General features: G+C 34.0%; 1 protein-coding gene across 1 annotated transcript in view; it reads right to left on the reverse strand.

Moving 5' to 3' along the window:
- Nucleotides 1-14,535, reverse strand: part of LOC106475285 (carbonic anhydrase-related protein 10-like) — a 145,010-nt gene that overhangs the window by 44,474 nt on the left and 86,001 nt on the right. Inside the window, exon 3 of the mRNA XM_022380953.1 lies at nt 9,408-9,544. Within this exon, the coding sequence (XP_022236661.1) occupies nt 9,408-9,544 (137 nt within the window). The remainder of the gene's footprint in view (nt 1-9,407; nt 9,545-14,535) is intronic.

A 14,535-nucleotide genomic window follows, 5' to 3' on the forward strand; every position in this document is an offset into this window, starting at 1 on the left:
AGATAGCCCATTGTGTAGCTTGTGCTTAGTTGCAAACAAACTAACTCCTTCTAAAGCAAATGTTAAAAGAAATATTTGATTTCCAGTTTATTTATTCTTGTCAGTATTGGTTCAATAATTCAAGTTTTTCAGTACTGTCGATATATGAACAAGACAGAAATTCATTGTATCTACTTAGTTACCTTTCTCAATGTTTTGATAATTGCAACGTCCGCGCTATTTGTGTCAATAACCAACGGTGTGTGTCTTGGATTGGTATAAAAATATATTTAAATTTTGTAATTTTCTCACTTTTTTCCAAAACTATCAACGTAAATTATTTTCTATGGGCATTTAAAATATCCTAGCAACAAAACGGAATATAATATTTGTCAATACTTCGTACTGCGTGAGAATAACAAACCAAATTTGTGATATCACATCAAGAATCCGCAGTCACAGAACTAATAACCTCTTAGTTTGTTTTCAAATACCCTGATAACAGTAGTAATAAGAAGAAAATCTACGAAAGAACTCGTTAGTTTAGAAAGATGTAGGCTTCTGTAAAAGAAAATTGCTCTTACAACGTCAGGAAGTATTTTTCGTTTTGGAATATTCTTCACTGAACACTGAATGACCATTACGATAGCACTCGTGACTGAATACTTTATATGGTTTTTTTACTTCTGTAAACAGTCATATACGTCAAATATTTAATATTTTTCAGCAGTTATGTCCGGAATTTCAAGCTCTTGAATGTATTCATAATTACTCGTCATCCGGATTACTTATTTGTTTTTATGATTTAACAATTTAAAGCTTCCACCCATTTGCATTATTATGAAGATTGTCTCTGCTACATTTGGGAAGAATAGAATAGCTAACGACATTCTTTTAGCTGAAAATGTTTTAATTAACAATTAACCTCAAAATAACCCAAACAGAGAAAAACAAGATAAAAATGAAGATACAGTTGGGCATTATTAGTTCAGGCCGCACATATATGTGTGTGTGTATATATATATATATATATATATATATGTGTGTGTGTGTGTGTGTAACCCGATCTAATGCCTAAAACAAAAACAATTTATTTACAATGGAGTGTGGAACCGTCACGCATATAAAGTTTTGAATAACAAGAAATGTTTATAAGACATCAAAACGGTCTAAATAGAATATCTAGAAATCCATACAGTAATAAATATTGTCGCTCTGTCCACCACATATATCGAATCCCGTGTTTTAGCGTTCTAAGTCCAACTTACCGCTGACCCACTGTGAAACAGTAAGAAAGGTTTTTGCACTTACACTGACTATTAACTTTACACGGCACAAACTTACACAATAAACGCTTACACTGTCTGAACAATAACATTTCAGAACTTTAACAGTCAACTCTACTGCAGCAAGAATATTGTTGTTAGCTGAAAATGAATTCCAACTTCAAATAATATAATCAAATAAAATAACTAGCGATTTTAAATATTTGTATTTGTATATATCATCCCAAATACACAAAGGCTAGGTTAGAGGCTGCTGTGCTCAATTTAATCAGTTTTTGTTATAATTTAGTTGTATTTTGGCTATCTTTCTATGTTTTAACAATTTTTACCTGTAAGTTTAGTCAATCAATTTTTGTAAAAAACTACGGGAGACTTTGTTCTTAAGCACAACTAATTTTGCACGTTTTGATATAGTTGTTTTATTTACTATCGTGCCGAATATCTGCTCCAAATTCCCTACAGTTTGATAGCACACTCCGAAATTATATTTTCTGAGAACATTTAGCAAAATTTCTACCATTTTCAACTGCTTTAGTTAATTTTGCTATCAGTTTGTTTGTTTCGAAAATTCATGCAAAGCTACACAAGGACTATTTGCCTTAGCTGTCCCTAATTTTGAACTTAGAGACTAGAGGAAAAGGATCTAGTCAACAAAATCCACCACTACCTTTTAGGCTATTCTAATTGAACCGTCACTCTTATAATGCACCTACTGTCCCAAAATGCAGATCAGAGTTTTTGAGTCAACGAAACGCGACCCATAGACTCTTAGATTCACAGTCCGCCATGTTAACCACTAAACCACATCCAGTATGTCAAAATCGGCACAGAAGATATAACTAAACTGATTTCTTATATCAATATTATATTCAATTTTCTTATATCAGTCTTTGACATATTGCACTAGTTTCACATCAGAAAATAGCATATGTATGTATGTATGTATATATATATATATAGAGAGAGAGAGAGAGATGGGAATGCCCCCCAGTGGCACAGCGGTATGTCTGCGGACTTACAACACTAGAATCCGGGCTTCGATACCCGTGGTGGGCAGAGCACAGATAGCCCCTTCTGTAGCTTTGTGCTTAATTACAAAACAAACAGAGTTGGGAATAAGGAAAGGATATATATATACATATATCTATCATTTACTGATCTGGAACTAGTACAGTCTTGGCCAAAATATTTGCATACTTTCTATATTGATATTATTGTCTACATGCGTGGAATAGTTATTGAGTGAATGCCCGAGTAGTACAACAAAATGTACAAGTTGCTATTTTGGTCTGTATAATTTGTTTTGAGCTAAACACACATACATACATGTTTTGTACAAAAGGGTGTGCTTTTGGTATAATCGTTTTCGAAACAGATCAATACTTTGTTCAGACAATTTCTCTATACTTGGTATAGAGTCATACCCCGTCACGTTACAGAAGTTATAGGGTGTCAAAAATGGTATGAAACAAACGGACATTGCCAGAACAGTATGGTACACCCAGTGTACTGTATCCAGAATCCTGAAACGCCATCGGACTACAGGAAACGTTGTTTCGGGAAGGTCTACTGGTAGACGTCGAAAAACTACTGCCAGAGATGACCTTTTGAACAGGTTAACGTGTCAATGTCGAAAGAAGTCTTCTAACACCTTAAGATAGGAATGGCATGAACACATTCATTTCAGGGCATCCAGAAGAACAGTGAATAGGATATTAATCAAACAAGAAGGGCTATCTGCAAACCAATATTAATCAGAATTCACTGCCATCACCATGTTACTTGGGCAAGACAGCATCCCAACTTAGAGTTAGGACACTGACAACATGTCATATTTTCAGATGAGTTTTGTTTCCGGCTTGTTAAAGCTGATGGTAGGATTTGTGTTCGTTTTTTGTCTGGAGAACAGATGAGGGAAGACTGTCTTTCCCACAAAGAACACACAGGAGGCGGTGCAGTACATGTTTGCGCAGCTATTCAACATGGTGGAAAAACTGTTCTTCATATCCTTCAGGGAAACGTCAATGGCCCCCCCTACAGGTATCACATAGAGACTATATTTCTGCCATATGCTAGGACAAAGTTTAGAAATAGCTTTGTGTTCCAGAATGGCAATGCCACTGCCTAAAGTGCGCGTATTGTACAGGATTATCTTGACCAGAAGGGCGTTTCAAGATTGCCATGGCCAGCAAAGTCTCCAGATTGTAATCCCATTGAGAAATGTTAGGCTGAAATGAGCTGGAAAATTGTTAACCACGACCATAAACCAACTACTGTACTGAGTTGCAGCGCTTTCTAGTGACAAGTTGGGATGAATTCATTGTGGATTATATCAATAACCTCATGCCACGTCACCTTGTGGAGGTTATTACAGTAGGAGGAGGACCAACCAAGTACTGAATGTTTAATATGAACTGATATAATGTTACAGACGCTATTTATAATAATTTGATGTTATATTTTATCATTATATATGTTTTGATAAAGTTTTGTTGTGATAGATGACATGCTTACATTTTTCTACAGGTGACTGATAAAATTGTTTGCTGTTCTAATAAATCGTTCGTGATGTTCATAGAACTTGTCTCATTATACAAGTTACATATGTAAATGTTTAATATAACACACATTTCTCAGTTTGACAGTGCTAAGCGTATTTGTATTCCATCTTAATAATAACGATCTTACTTTTTGACTAAGACTGTATATTTCTGTGACGTGTAAAATGACTTTTAATCAACAGTTAAGTTTCTTGGGGAACTTGGCGATATTGTTTTCATGTAAACACATTGTTTACAAAAGTAATTACACACAAAAAAAACGTCGATCTTTTTTGTTTCTGGATCACTAGAGTATCGCAGAAAAATTTAGGTTGTCATAATGCCTATAGCCAATGTACTATATAAATAAATTAAGTTGGTTTCAGAGAGCGGATATTTATTTCACGTTTTCATTCATATCAACAATTTTATGGACATTGTGCATAATATCTTGGATGATTCCAATGGCTACACGGAAATGAAAGTAAACTTTGCAAAATATAGTGGTTGTGTATGATGTTGTTGTACGCTGCCATTTTTCTGGTTTTTCTGATAACTTAACAGAAGAAAGTGAAAACATTTACTGATTTACAAAGGACTGTGGAACCGTCTACTAATTTAGAAATGACTGTGGAACCGTCTACTGATTTACAAAGAACTACGGAACCATTTACTGATTTACAAAGGACTGCGGAACCGTCTACTAATTTAGAAATGACTGTGGAACCGTCTACTGATTTACAAAGAACTACGGAACCATTTACTGATTTACAAAGGACTGTGGAACAGTCTACTGATTTACAAAGAACTACGGAACCATTTACTGATTTACAAATGACTGCGGAACCGTCTACTAATTTACAAGAACTGTGGAACCGTCTACTAATTTACAAAGGACTGTGATTCCGTCTACTGATAGAGTGTAATTTGGAGAGAAAGTTTCAGTTCCTTTCGTTGTTTAATTTGGATAAACTTTTTAAGATTAGGAAAATTATCGCAAAGGATCAAATATGATTCAACAAATTAAATGTGTACATTATAATGCTAGTGTTCATACATTAGAAACAAAAAGAAACCTTTTTCTAACATATATTTACTCTTTGTTCATATTCATTATGCCTTTTATTTACTTATCTGAACTGTTTCATTTTATAGAATTAGCCTCTTTCATTGTTGTAGATGTAATTTTTGCAGTTTGTCGGAGAAGAGAAGTGGTTAAACTGCTATGATGTTATGATGTTCATGATGTTATGCTGTACCATCTAATATACTTCTTTCACTGCTCTCTTTAACCATTTGTAGTAGAGAACGCTCTCATTTTCACCAATGAAGGTGAATCAGAAGTCATGGAAACATCAAAATTAAAGCCTTTTTTTCTTGTCGTTTGGTGTCGGATATGAACACTTATGCCGTTAAAACGTTTAACCTAACCTGCGAGATTAAGATGCTATATTAAAAAAATTAGAAGCTTTATTGAAGAAATCCCCAAATTCTGATTATTACAGATAATCCATTTCTTCCATCTCTCTCTAAGAGGGATATATTTATTATTATTTTATGTATCACATTTGAAAATGCTGGAATAAGCCAGTGAAACATTGTATATTTGTATAGTTCTTTTTCCTGAAAAACAGGATATTTGCCGTTTTACCGTATTACTTTTGTCCGAGCAATTACATTCTATTTGCTAACTATTCGCAAAATACCCCTGTTGTCTGATGTGCAGGTTGTGATGTTTAATAATAAAGATAACAGTCGAAAATAAATCAATATGATACCTTGAAATATCAGATATGGAGAACGTGTATAATAAATTACAATCTTAATTCTTAAAATCAAATTATCGTTCTCGCATAAATTTTTGACGTCATCTATTAAGGAAAGAAGGGTAATTCCTGTCGTACAAAACACTGTCGCTACCTCGTGGGCGCATAAAACAAATATATATTATTAAAAAATTTTAGGTCAGCACCCCTTCTCTCCAACCCACTAAATATGCACGAGATTTCTATAATGTACAAGTGCAATAGCTGATAAAGGTTAACAGCCACGTGGAGTCAGGACGCACGAGGAACGAAGCTAACGGACGTGTGCAGCATTGATGACATGAGTATCCGAAACATCTCATCCAAAATTCACTGTTGGTTATATGTTGAAAAAGTGAATGGCCATGGAACGTACTAATGTGCAACAATTGACTTGGTCGCCCAAAATTAGATTCCCCTCTATCCATGCGAACTCTAAGACACGTTTTGAAACTAAATTGCACATATGGCATTAAATTCATTAATCACTCGAGACTTTAATGAGAGTTCGGGACTACTGAGAATTAACCTGTGTATGGGGAGCTTAATACTGTTGGATTTTACCTCATAAGCTGCTCATTAAAGCCGTGCATGCAAAGCTTTAGCTTTCATGCTGCCTTGAGCATTAGAAAAACAATGTAACAACCCATCATGTAGAACAATTAATCCTGCTACTCATATTCGGTTGGACGGGTCTGGATTTGACGGCAAGCTGGAGAACGATTTGAATATGTGTGTGTAGTCTAATAGAACCATGAGTGACTCCTTTTTAACTACATTAGACTTGTTCCACTGGTCATAGTTAAAGAAACCAAATGTTTTATTATAATGTGACATTCGTTACAACCATTGATGAAATTCTATGGAAAGAATCTCATTTTTTTCGACATTATAATACACCATGCACAAATTCTTTCTTTAGCAGCCTTGAGTTTCCTTTTCTGAATTCAGTTTCATCATGCCAGCATGTTTTGGAACGCTGCCTTAGTGACAAAACTGACAGACGCCATCTTACTATACTAAGAACTGCTTTGCAAAAGAAGTGTCGGTCTATTCCAACAAATGACGATCATCTGTTGATGGCACGAGTATATGTTATATAGATGGGTGTTATATGTTCCTTGTTAGAGAAAACAAGTACGATATACTGCTTTGAATACTGTTGGAATATAAAACTAAGCTGGAACACTATTAGATACACATGTAGTCAGTTTAATCTTTCCACAAGCCCACTAGAAACATCTATGCTGAATTATACATGATTCCAATAAAAAAAAACATCTTAACTTTAACTAAAACCACAAAAACAACTATAAAAAGGCACTTAAAATATTTTAGTGAAAGTGTCAACATTCAATGAGATTTAACTTCTTTTTGCTTACATACTATTTCCTGGCTCACAACAGAAACAGAAGAGCAAATGTCAATAAACAAAATTCCATTTGTTAAACTGGTTTACAATTCTGGCTCACAACAGAAACAGAAGAGCAAATGTCAATAAACAAAATTCCATTTGTTAAACTGGTTTACAATTCTGGCTCACAACAGAAACAGAAGAGCAAATGTCAATAAACAAAATTCCATTTGTTAAACTGGTTTACAATACTATATAATACTTATTACGAAAATATGTTCACTAACTTTTGATTCACATTTCGATCTTCAGTGTTTATAAAATTTTCAAACTATAATATAAGTGTATGAAACTGTAGTATTAATTTTTTTGCTTTTTCTATTAATTTTATTACGTCTGCGGCGAACGTTACACAGCAGCAACACACTCCCCCCTCCCGTGCTCAGTTATTAATCAACTGAAACAATTAATCAATATTAACGATATACTTTCAGCCTAGGAAAAGTTTATTTGTTAATATGTCTTGAATATATCAATTTATACAAGTCATTTTTGGTTTTGCTTATTTGTTGTATATATATATAAACTTAACCTCTATCATCTTTTCACTACGCCCCCCAATGTTGTGACTTAAGCCAAGGCAATATTTTCATTTATATTCTCAGTTATTTGAATTATTTTGGGACAATAATCCTTTATTTACTACCCTCATTTGTTGGACCTACTTCAAGGTAACACACTTTTAATTTCTGCCTTTGTTTCTATTCTGATTGATTGCATGACGACTGAAGCTTCTATTTGTTTAATGCATTGTCTGTGCTTATATTTCAAAAGTGTTCTTAGAACAAATTTCTCAATACCATCCTTAGTAGCTTGACGTGGATAGCAATAATTAGGCATATGTCCATAGACACGCAGAGATATACAGATACGTTTAAGAAAGTTTTAATTTTTGTACGTAGTCAAGTCGTAAAAATCATTCGGTGTTCTATAAAGTTTGTCCTGGGAAGAAAGCAAACTTTTCTCTATATCGCTCTGGCTTTTGAAACCAATTTACGGCATCCATTGCTCGAGCACACGTTGGTCTGACATAGATAGATGACTTGGGCACGGTCACATTACTTGGTCATCACCGTGGAAACCTAAAGTTCCAAAAGCAAGTAAAATACACGTCTTTTGTTGAACATAAAAAGAGAAAGTAAGCTATAGTTATGCATGGTGAATGAACCAACTGTCATGTTGTTGACAATGTTTCAGCTAATTTAACAATAACTTATTATGTAAGGTATATTGCAAAAGCTCTCTAGTGAATAAAAACGCTTCTTTATATTGAACTCATGTGCATGTTTTATATTTATTCTATGTAACTATCACGAGAGATAGAGTGATAAACAAACTGACCTCAACTAACTGAATCAAAAATAGCTTTTGCTTCCTGCATCCTTCTAACATTATTATAAATTATGATTAAGTCAGGTTAGGTTAGCTTATGACTGTTTAAGGCGTTGCATATTGTTTATATTTCACAACTTTTCTTGGCAGATCTGGTGTAAGTTGATTGTTCTAGAAGAGAACAGTTCATTTTGTTATATGTATTTTAGTATAGCAGTTCTAGCGAAGACCACAATGAATTATTTTTAATTCATTTTGCAAACACATTTCTCTACCTTTTTTTAAAATAACACATTCTGATTCAAACCCACTTCTCTACTCTTTTCTTAAATAATACGTTCTGACAGAGTCTTTGGATGTCTTGAATATCCAATGACTCATTTTTTGTGAATGTTTTCTTACTGAATCGTGTTAACAAAAATGGGAATACTCAAAAATGATATACTTATTGCGACCGATAATTGGACATTGGAACAATTTTTGTATCTTTATTCTAAATCCAAAGAGCGGTGTCATGGTTTTTTAGGCCATTTTTAGTTTTCTTTGGTACCCCATTTTTTAAAGTTTGTTTCTCTTTTCACATTGTAATATTATATATATCGTATCTGTATGAGGATAAGAGCTAAAAATACATTCTAGGTTTGTAATGAAATTATTATTGTTTTGTTTTTATTTGTTTTCATCTTATTGTGCTTAGAACTTCAGATAAGTCTTGATTATTGTCATGTGTCGTTAGGACACCACAGAAACATTGTAAAACTTTGTACACTTGAAGCTTATGTAACTACGAGGAAAATTGATAACAACAAACTAAAAGTTATTTTTGAATAGATAAGAACATAAAGATTTTAAGAATATATTTAATTTTATAAAAGAAACAAAATTTGTTTGCATCAGTATGTGTAGAACTGCTTATCTTTGCTGTATTACTTAAACTGAAATAATAGCGTTAAAACAACAAGTTTAATATTCTTGCTAAATTGTCCCCAGAAGTGGTTTTGTTTTGACAATAATGGTTAAAGAATACTAGAATATCATTTTTGTGACTTACACGAAGCTTGTCCATTTGCAAAGGTCGAAGCTGTGGGTCAAACAGAAGGATTGAAGGGTCCATGTTTATTGGAGACTGTCGACGACCCTTGTCACACAGCTTCCAGTCAGGATTTAACAAGCCCCAGAAATTTGGGCCTATAAAGAGAAATATATAGCTAATTACCTTAAAACACGTTAAAAACTAGAGTACTTAAAATTTTATATAAACAAACACTGAGCTGGAAAAAATAGAAATGTTGAAAATAGTTGTATTCCTGAAAAATCTTTAAACTGTTTAGCATGTCTATTCCGGAACAATTACGAAAATGTTTTATATTAACAAATAAGAAATAATTGCTATTAGCCAAATAAATATGATGAAAATAAAATCACGTTCGTTGCTTTTAATAAAGCTATAACATTTTCATGTTTTGTTTTCCTTAATTTATTGTTTGTCATTAGTGTATCCTAGAATAAAACTTTTCTGTTACTTTCGACACACTTCATACTGATTTCCATACTGAAGGATATATTAAGTAAAACCTTTCGATAGCGATCTTAAAACATCGCTTAACTTTATCTATTGTCAATGCATCGTCTTAAAATGTAAATTAATTATTTCTAACTTTGTCAAATAATTTTATAATACGTATACAGTTTTAAAGAATTATATCGATGGTAAAATGAATTTGTTTTCAAAACTAATTATTTTATTTAATCGTGAGGCCCGCGCATAAAGGATTTTTGTTACAAGTTCCATTAGTAAATCTTTAAACTGATACTTTACACATTTATTTTATTATTTGTTTTCATTAAAACCCTTCGGTAAAGTTCTGCTCTATTTGTCGTCGGCAGTCTATCCCGAACGAAGACGACGTCTCTTAGGGTGAATGTGTTCTCACGTGACTAAACAGCCCAATTCGAGATTTACATTGCTTGTAACACCTCTAGCAGATAGTGCTCAGAGGAAGATGTTGTCGCAAATAAGCGTTGGCTTCTTTCTCTTTCCTCTTCTGAAGCTTCTGCTTCTCGTTTTCCCATCGATCAGTTTCGAATGTTTCTGTCGCATGATGGGTTAAACGATGCCAAGGGGAACAGTCAGACGCATCTTCCTCCCATATGTTGAGGTTGATGGATACTTTTTTGAGGTTGGATTTCAGGTTATCCTTCCAATTTTTTTACTTATTCACCCCGAAAACAAATGCCGTGACAAAGTTCCGAGAAGAGGACTTGACGAAGAAGACGATGTTCCTGCATACGGAGACAGTGACCGGCCCAACAAGGTTGATCTTTTATCAGCCGGACTTCAATGTCTGTGGAATCGGCCTGTTCGAGGACGCTGATGTTGGTTATTCTGTCTTCCCATTTGATTCCAAGGATTTGACGGATGCATCTCCGATGGATTCCCTCAAGGGCTTTGATGTGTCTTCTGTACACTGTCCATGATTCGCTGCCATATAGGAGAACAGTGATGACCACTGCATTGCAAGCCATAAACTTGGTTATATTTCTCAAATCTTTGTTGTAAAATACGCGTTGTCTCAGTCTGTAAAAAACATTTCCAGCACAGCTTATTCTGCTATTAACTTCCTTATCAATGGTGGTGTTCGAAGATAGATGACTGCCAAGATACAGGAACTGATCCACGCATTCCAGTGATTCTCCATCGACAAAAATTTCGGGATGTTTGAAGTTTGGTCTCGAAGATTTCGGTTGAAAGATGAGGTTTTTTTGTATTCATGGAGAGTTCAAATTTCTTGTAAGCAGAGCCAATCAGATCCATGGTCGTTTGCATGTCAATAGAATTATGGGCGATTATCACACAGTCATGGATATATGGAAGATCATTGAGGATGATAGGGGTGACTTTGATTCTGGCCATCGGCCATTGCAGGTTGTAAACCCTGCCCTCATAACGATAATGAAGTTTTACGCCAGCAGGAAGGTCGTTTTGTATAAAAAAGAAGATTGCTGACAAGTAAAAGTTGAAGAGAGTCGAAACAGTTACATATCCTTGCTTCATGCCTTTACGGATTTTAAAGGCGTCAGTTTGAGAGTTTTGACAGAGTACAGAAGCAGTCATGTCATCATTTATGGAGTCTCAAAATTTCGGATGAACCTTCTATTGCAGCCAAGTTTGTCAAGTTTGAGGGAATCAAATGTTTTTGGTCAGATCTATAAAGATCACGTACAAATCCTTGTTTTGCTCTCTACACTTTTCTTGCACTTGACATGCCACAAAAATCATGTCGGTAGTTCCACGAGAAGGTTTGAAAACACACTGTGATTCAGTGATGGTTCCCTCAGCTATCAGAGATATTCGGTCTGCCAGGATGTGAGCCAAGATCTTTCCTGCAATTGATGAAAGGTAAATACCTCGATAATTTGTCGTTTTTTTTTTGAAGATAGTCACGATTGTGGTTAAAAGTTTTTGTTTTTAGTTTTCCTTATCTCTATGACAGTAACCACACTAGTGTGAACTGATACATTTTCGGTACTACATAGGTGCTACTAAACTGGCAGACAGCTTACAGCTTCTTATACGACATTATGAGTCCGAATTTCGCAGATAAGATTAAGAACACACCTTCTATGAAGAAGAAAACCAAAATGAAGTAGATAAATAGACAAAAATGTACACGTAAAACTTGGGATTCCCTCTCCTAGAAAACCCAATCTTCGATTAGTCATTTTAGGTGAACAATCTGCTAAAATTAAGTATGTTACGCACACTTTCATGAGATCAGTAAAATAGTCACTCAAATGAAACATAACTGTATTTCCTAAACTCTTTACTTTTTTTACTATTTTACTATTTTTACTTTTTCTATCAGATCGAAATATGTATTTTTACTGAGATTCTCCAATGTATATGTATTTGAAATCTTTACTTCAAAATTTGTTTTGTTTTCTTGTAGAGTTATTATAAACCACGTCAAAATTAAGGAAATAGTCTCATTGGCGATTAGTGTCGTAAAACATTTGCTTTTTTTTTCGGTACATAATCTAAGCATTACTGTTCATTCATATTTGACCATCATTTATAATGCTAAAGATCAAACATAATAAAATGTAAGTAACCTAAGATTAATATTCCTAAAAACTATACTTTTTAATATCAAAATAATTATGACTTGAAACGTATGCTTAAAATATATAAAATTTTTCCAATGCCAAAAAAATCATAAGAAGTTTTTGTTTTCTTTTTTAGTTTTCCAATTGGTTATCTGTGCTCTGTTCGCCACGGTGAATTGAATCCAATATTTTAGCGTTGTAATTCCTTAAACTTACTTCTGAAACACCAGGAACGTCTCAAGCAGAGCGAATAATCGTAAGAAATAATTAACTAAATTGTATCAAAAGCTTAAGTAAGTTTGCCATGAAATAAAAGGTAACATGTAATTGAACTAGGAACAAAATGAAAAAGGCAGAAGGAAGTATATGAAAAGCAAAGGCATATTTCAACTAATTTGCCATGAAAATTTGAAAAAGAAACAGAAAAAAAAGAGACGGAAATTTAAAAGGGGCGAGAATATATTAATACATTATATGAATTTGGGAATTCAATAAAAAAATGACACGCTGAGGAAATAGCTAACACTACTTAACAACATAAATGATGATTATTCTAAATTAGCGTGTTACTTCTAATTATCTTCGCTCGAAATGCTAGTCGTCATGTATAATATATGGTTCTGTCAAATCCTCTCATACAAGTAAACATAAACGTGTGTAATAAACTTCTGCTTATATTAACCGCACGAAACAAGAGCGATAACAGAAATTAAAATCAAGTTACCTTCTTTATATCGTATCTCGTGACAAAGATGCTTTCTCGAATGCATTCACAGATCCAATCACAAGCGCAATTTGTCCTGATTTAGCAATGAAAGAGACGATGATTCGATGAATGATTGTAAAGCTTGAGTTAAATGTTTGTTATGTAAGGAAAGTGTCATTTTTCAATACCAGTTCACACAGAGTTATCATAAAAATGATGGAGCATGTTTTCAGTAGATCGTCGGTATGAATAAGGTGTTTAAATCTGCAATGGTAAGTACATATTGCATGGGGATATACTCGCGTTTTCCCCAAACATAGGCTATTGTATCTCTTGTCTCCAGCTTTTGAAACTTTAAACAAGATAATACCAGCATGTAAAAGCGTGAATTAATGAGGTGTCACATGCTTTCCTGCTAAGTTCAGTAAAGTCACGCTATTATAGCATTATACCTGCGTGACCATCCACAATTTCTTCACGAGTTTAGAAAACCCGCACCCGCGTTAGAATGAAGGGTCCAAGATACAGCACAGACTTTGCAACATTAAACTTGCTGGATATAAATAGTAGATATTCCATCTCTAGGCTTAGGTTATATCATCTTATTTGAATAAACACCATAAAACTATATTCAAATGAGATGCTAGGAAAGAACGTTCAAAAAATTAATTTAACCTAAAAATACAAAACCATATAAACCGAGCGTTTTCGAAAGGTCGACCTTTCTTCATCATTCGCATTTTACCTCTGATGAAGAAAGATCCACCTTTCGAAATGCTAGGGTTGTGGGGTTTTACATTTTTAAAAACAAGGTCAGGAAAAAAAGTACATCATAAATGAGAGAAATACTTTCCTCCCCTTTTTTTCTGATTTTTTTTAATGAACTCACCCTGAATATAGGCTAAGCTGACACTGTAGATACTAAACTGATGATGGTAACTGTATTACCGAAATTAGTCGGCTGTAACTAATGATAAATATTTTATCTTTAATTGTGCCAAAAAAAAACGTCGGATTTTGTGTTTTTACTCTTAATATAGTAGCACAAAGTGCCTGAAAAGAAATTATAAAGAAACTTTTATTTACTTTATCGTGATCTCAATAAATGATCTAGAATATTAACGAGTATATTTAAAATTATATGTTCCCCAAAATTGTCATGTTTCGATTTGTTTGTTTGTTTTGCATTTCGCGCAAAGCTACGCGAGGGCTATCTGCGCTAACCGTCCCTAATTTAGCAGTGAAAGACTAGAGGGAAGGCAGCTAGTCATCACCACCCACCGCCAACTCTTGGGCTACTCTTTTTACCAACGAATAGTTGATTGACCGTCACATTATAATGCCCTCACGGCAGAAAGGACGAGCG

Source organism: Limulus polyphemus, unplaced genomic scaffold, assembly GCF_000517525.1.
Source record: "Limulus polyphemus unplaced genomic scaffold, Limulus_polyphemus-2.1.2 Scaffold6, whole genome shotgun sequence".
NCBI lineage: Eukaryota > Metazoa > Arthropoda > Merostomata > Xiphosura > Limulidae > Limulus > Limulus polyphemus.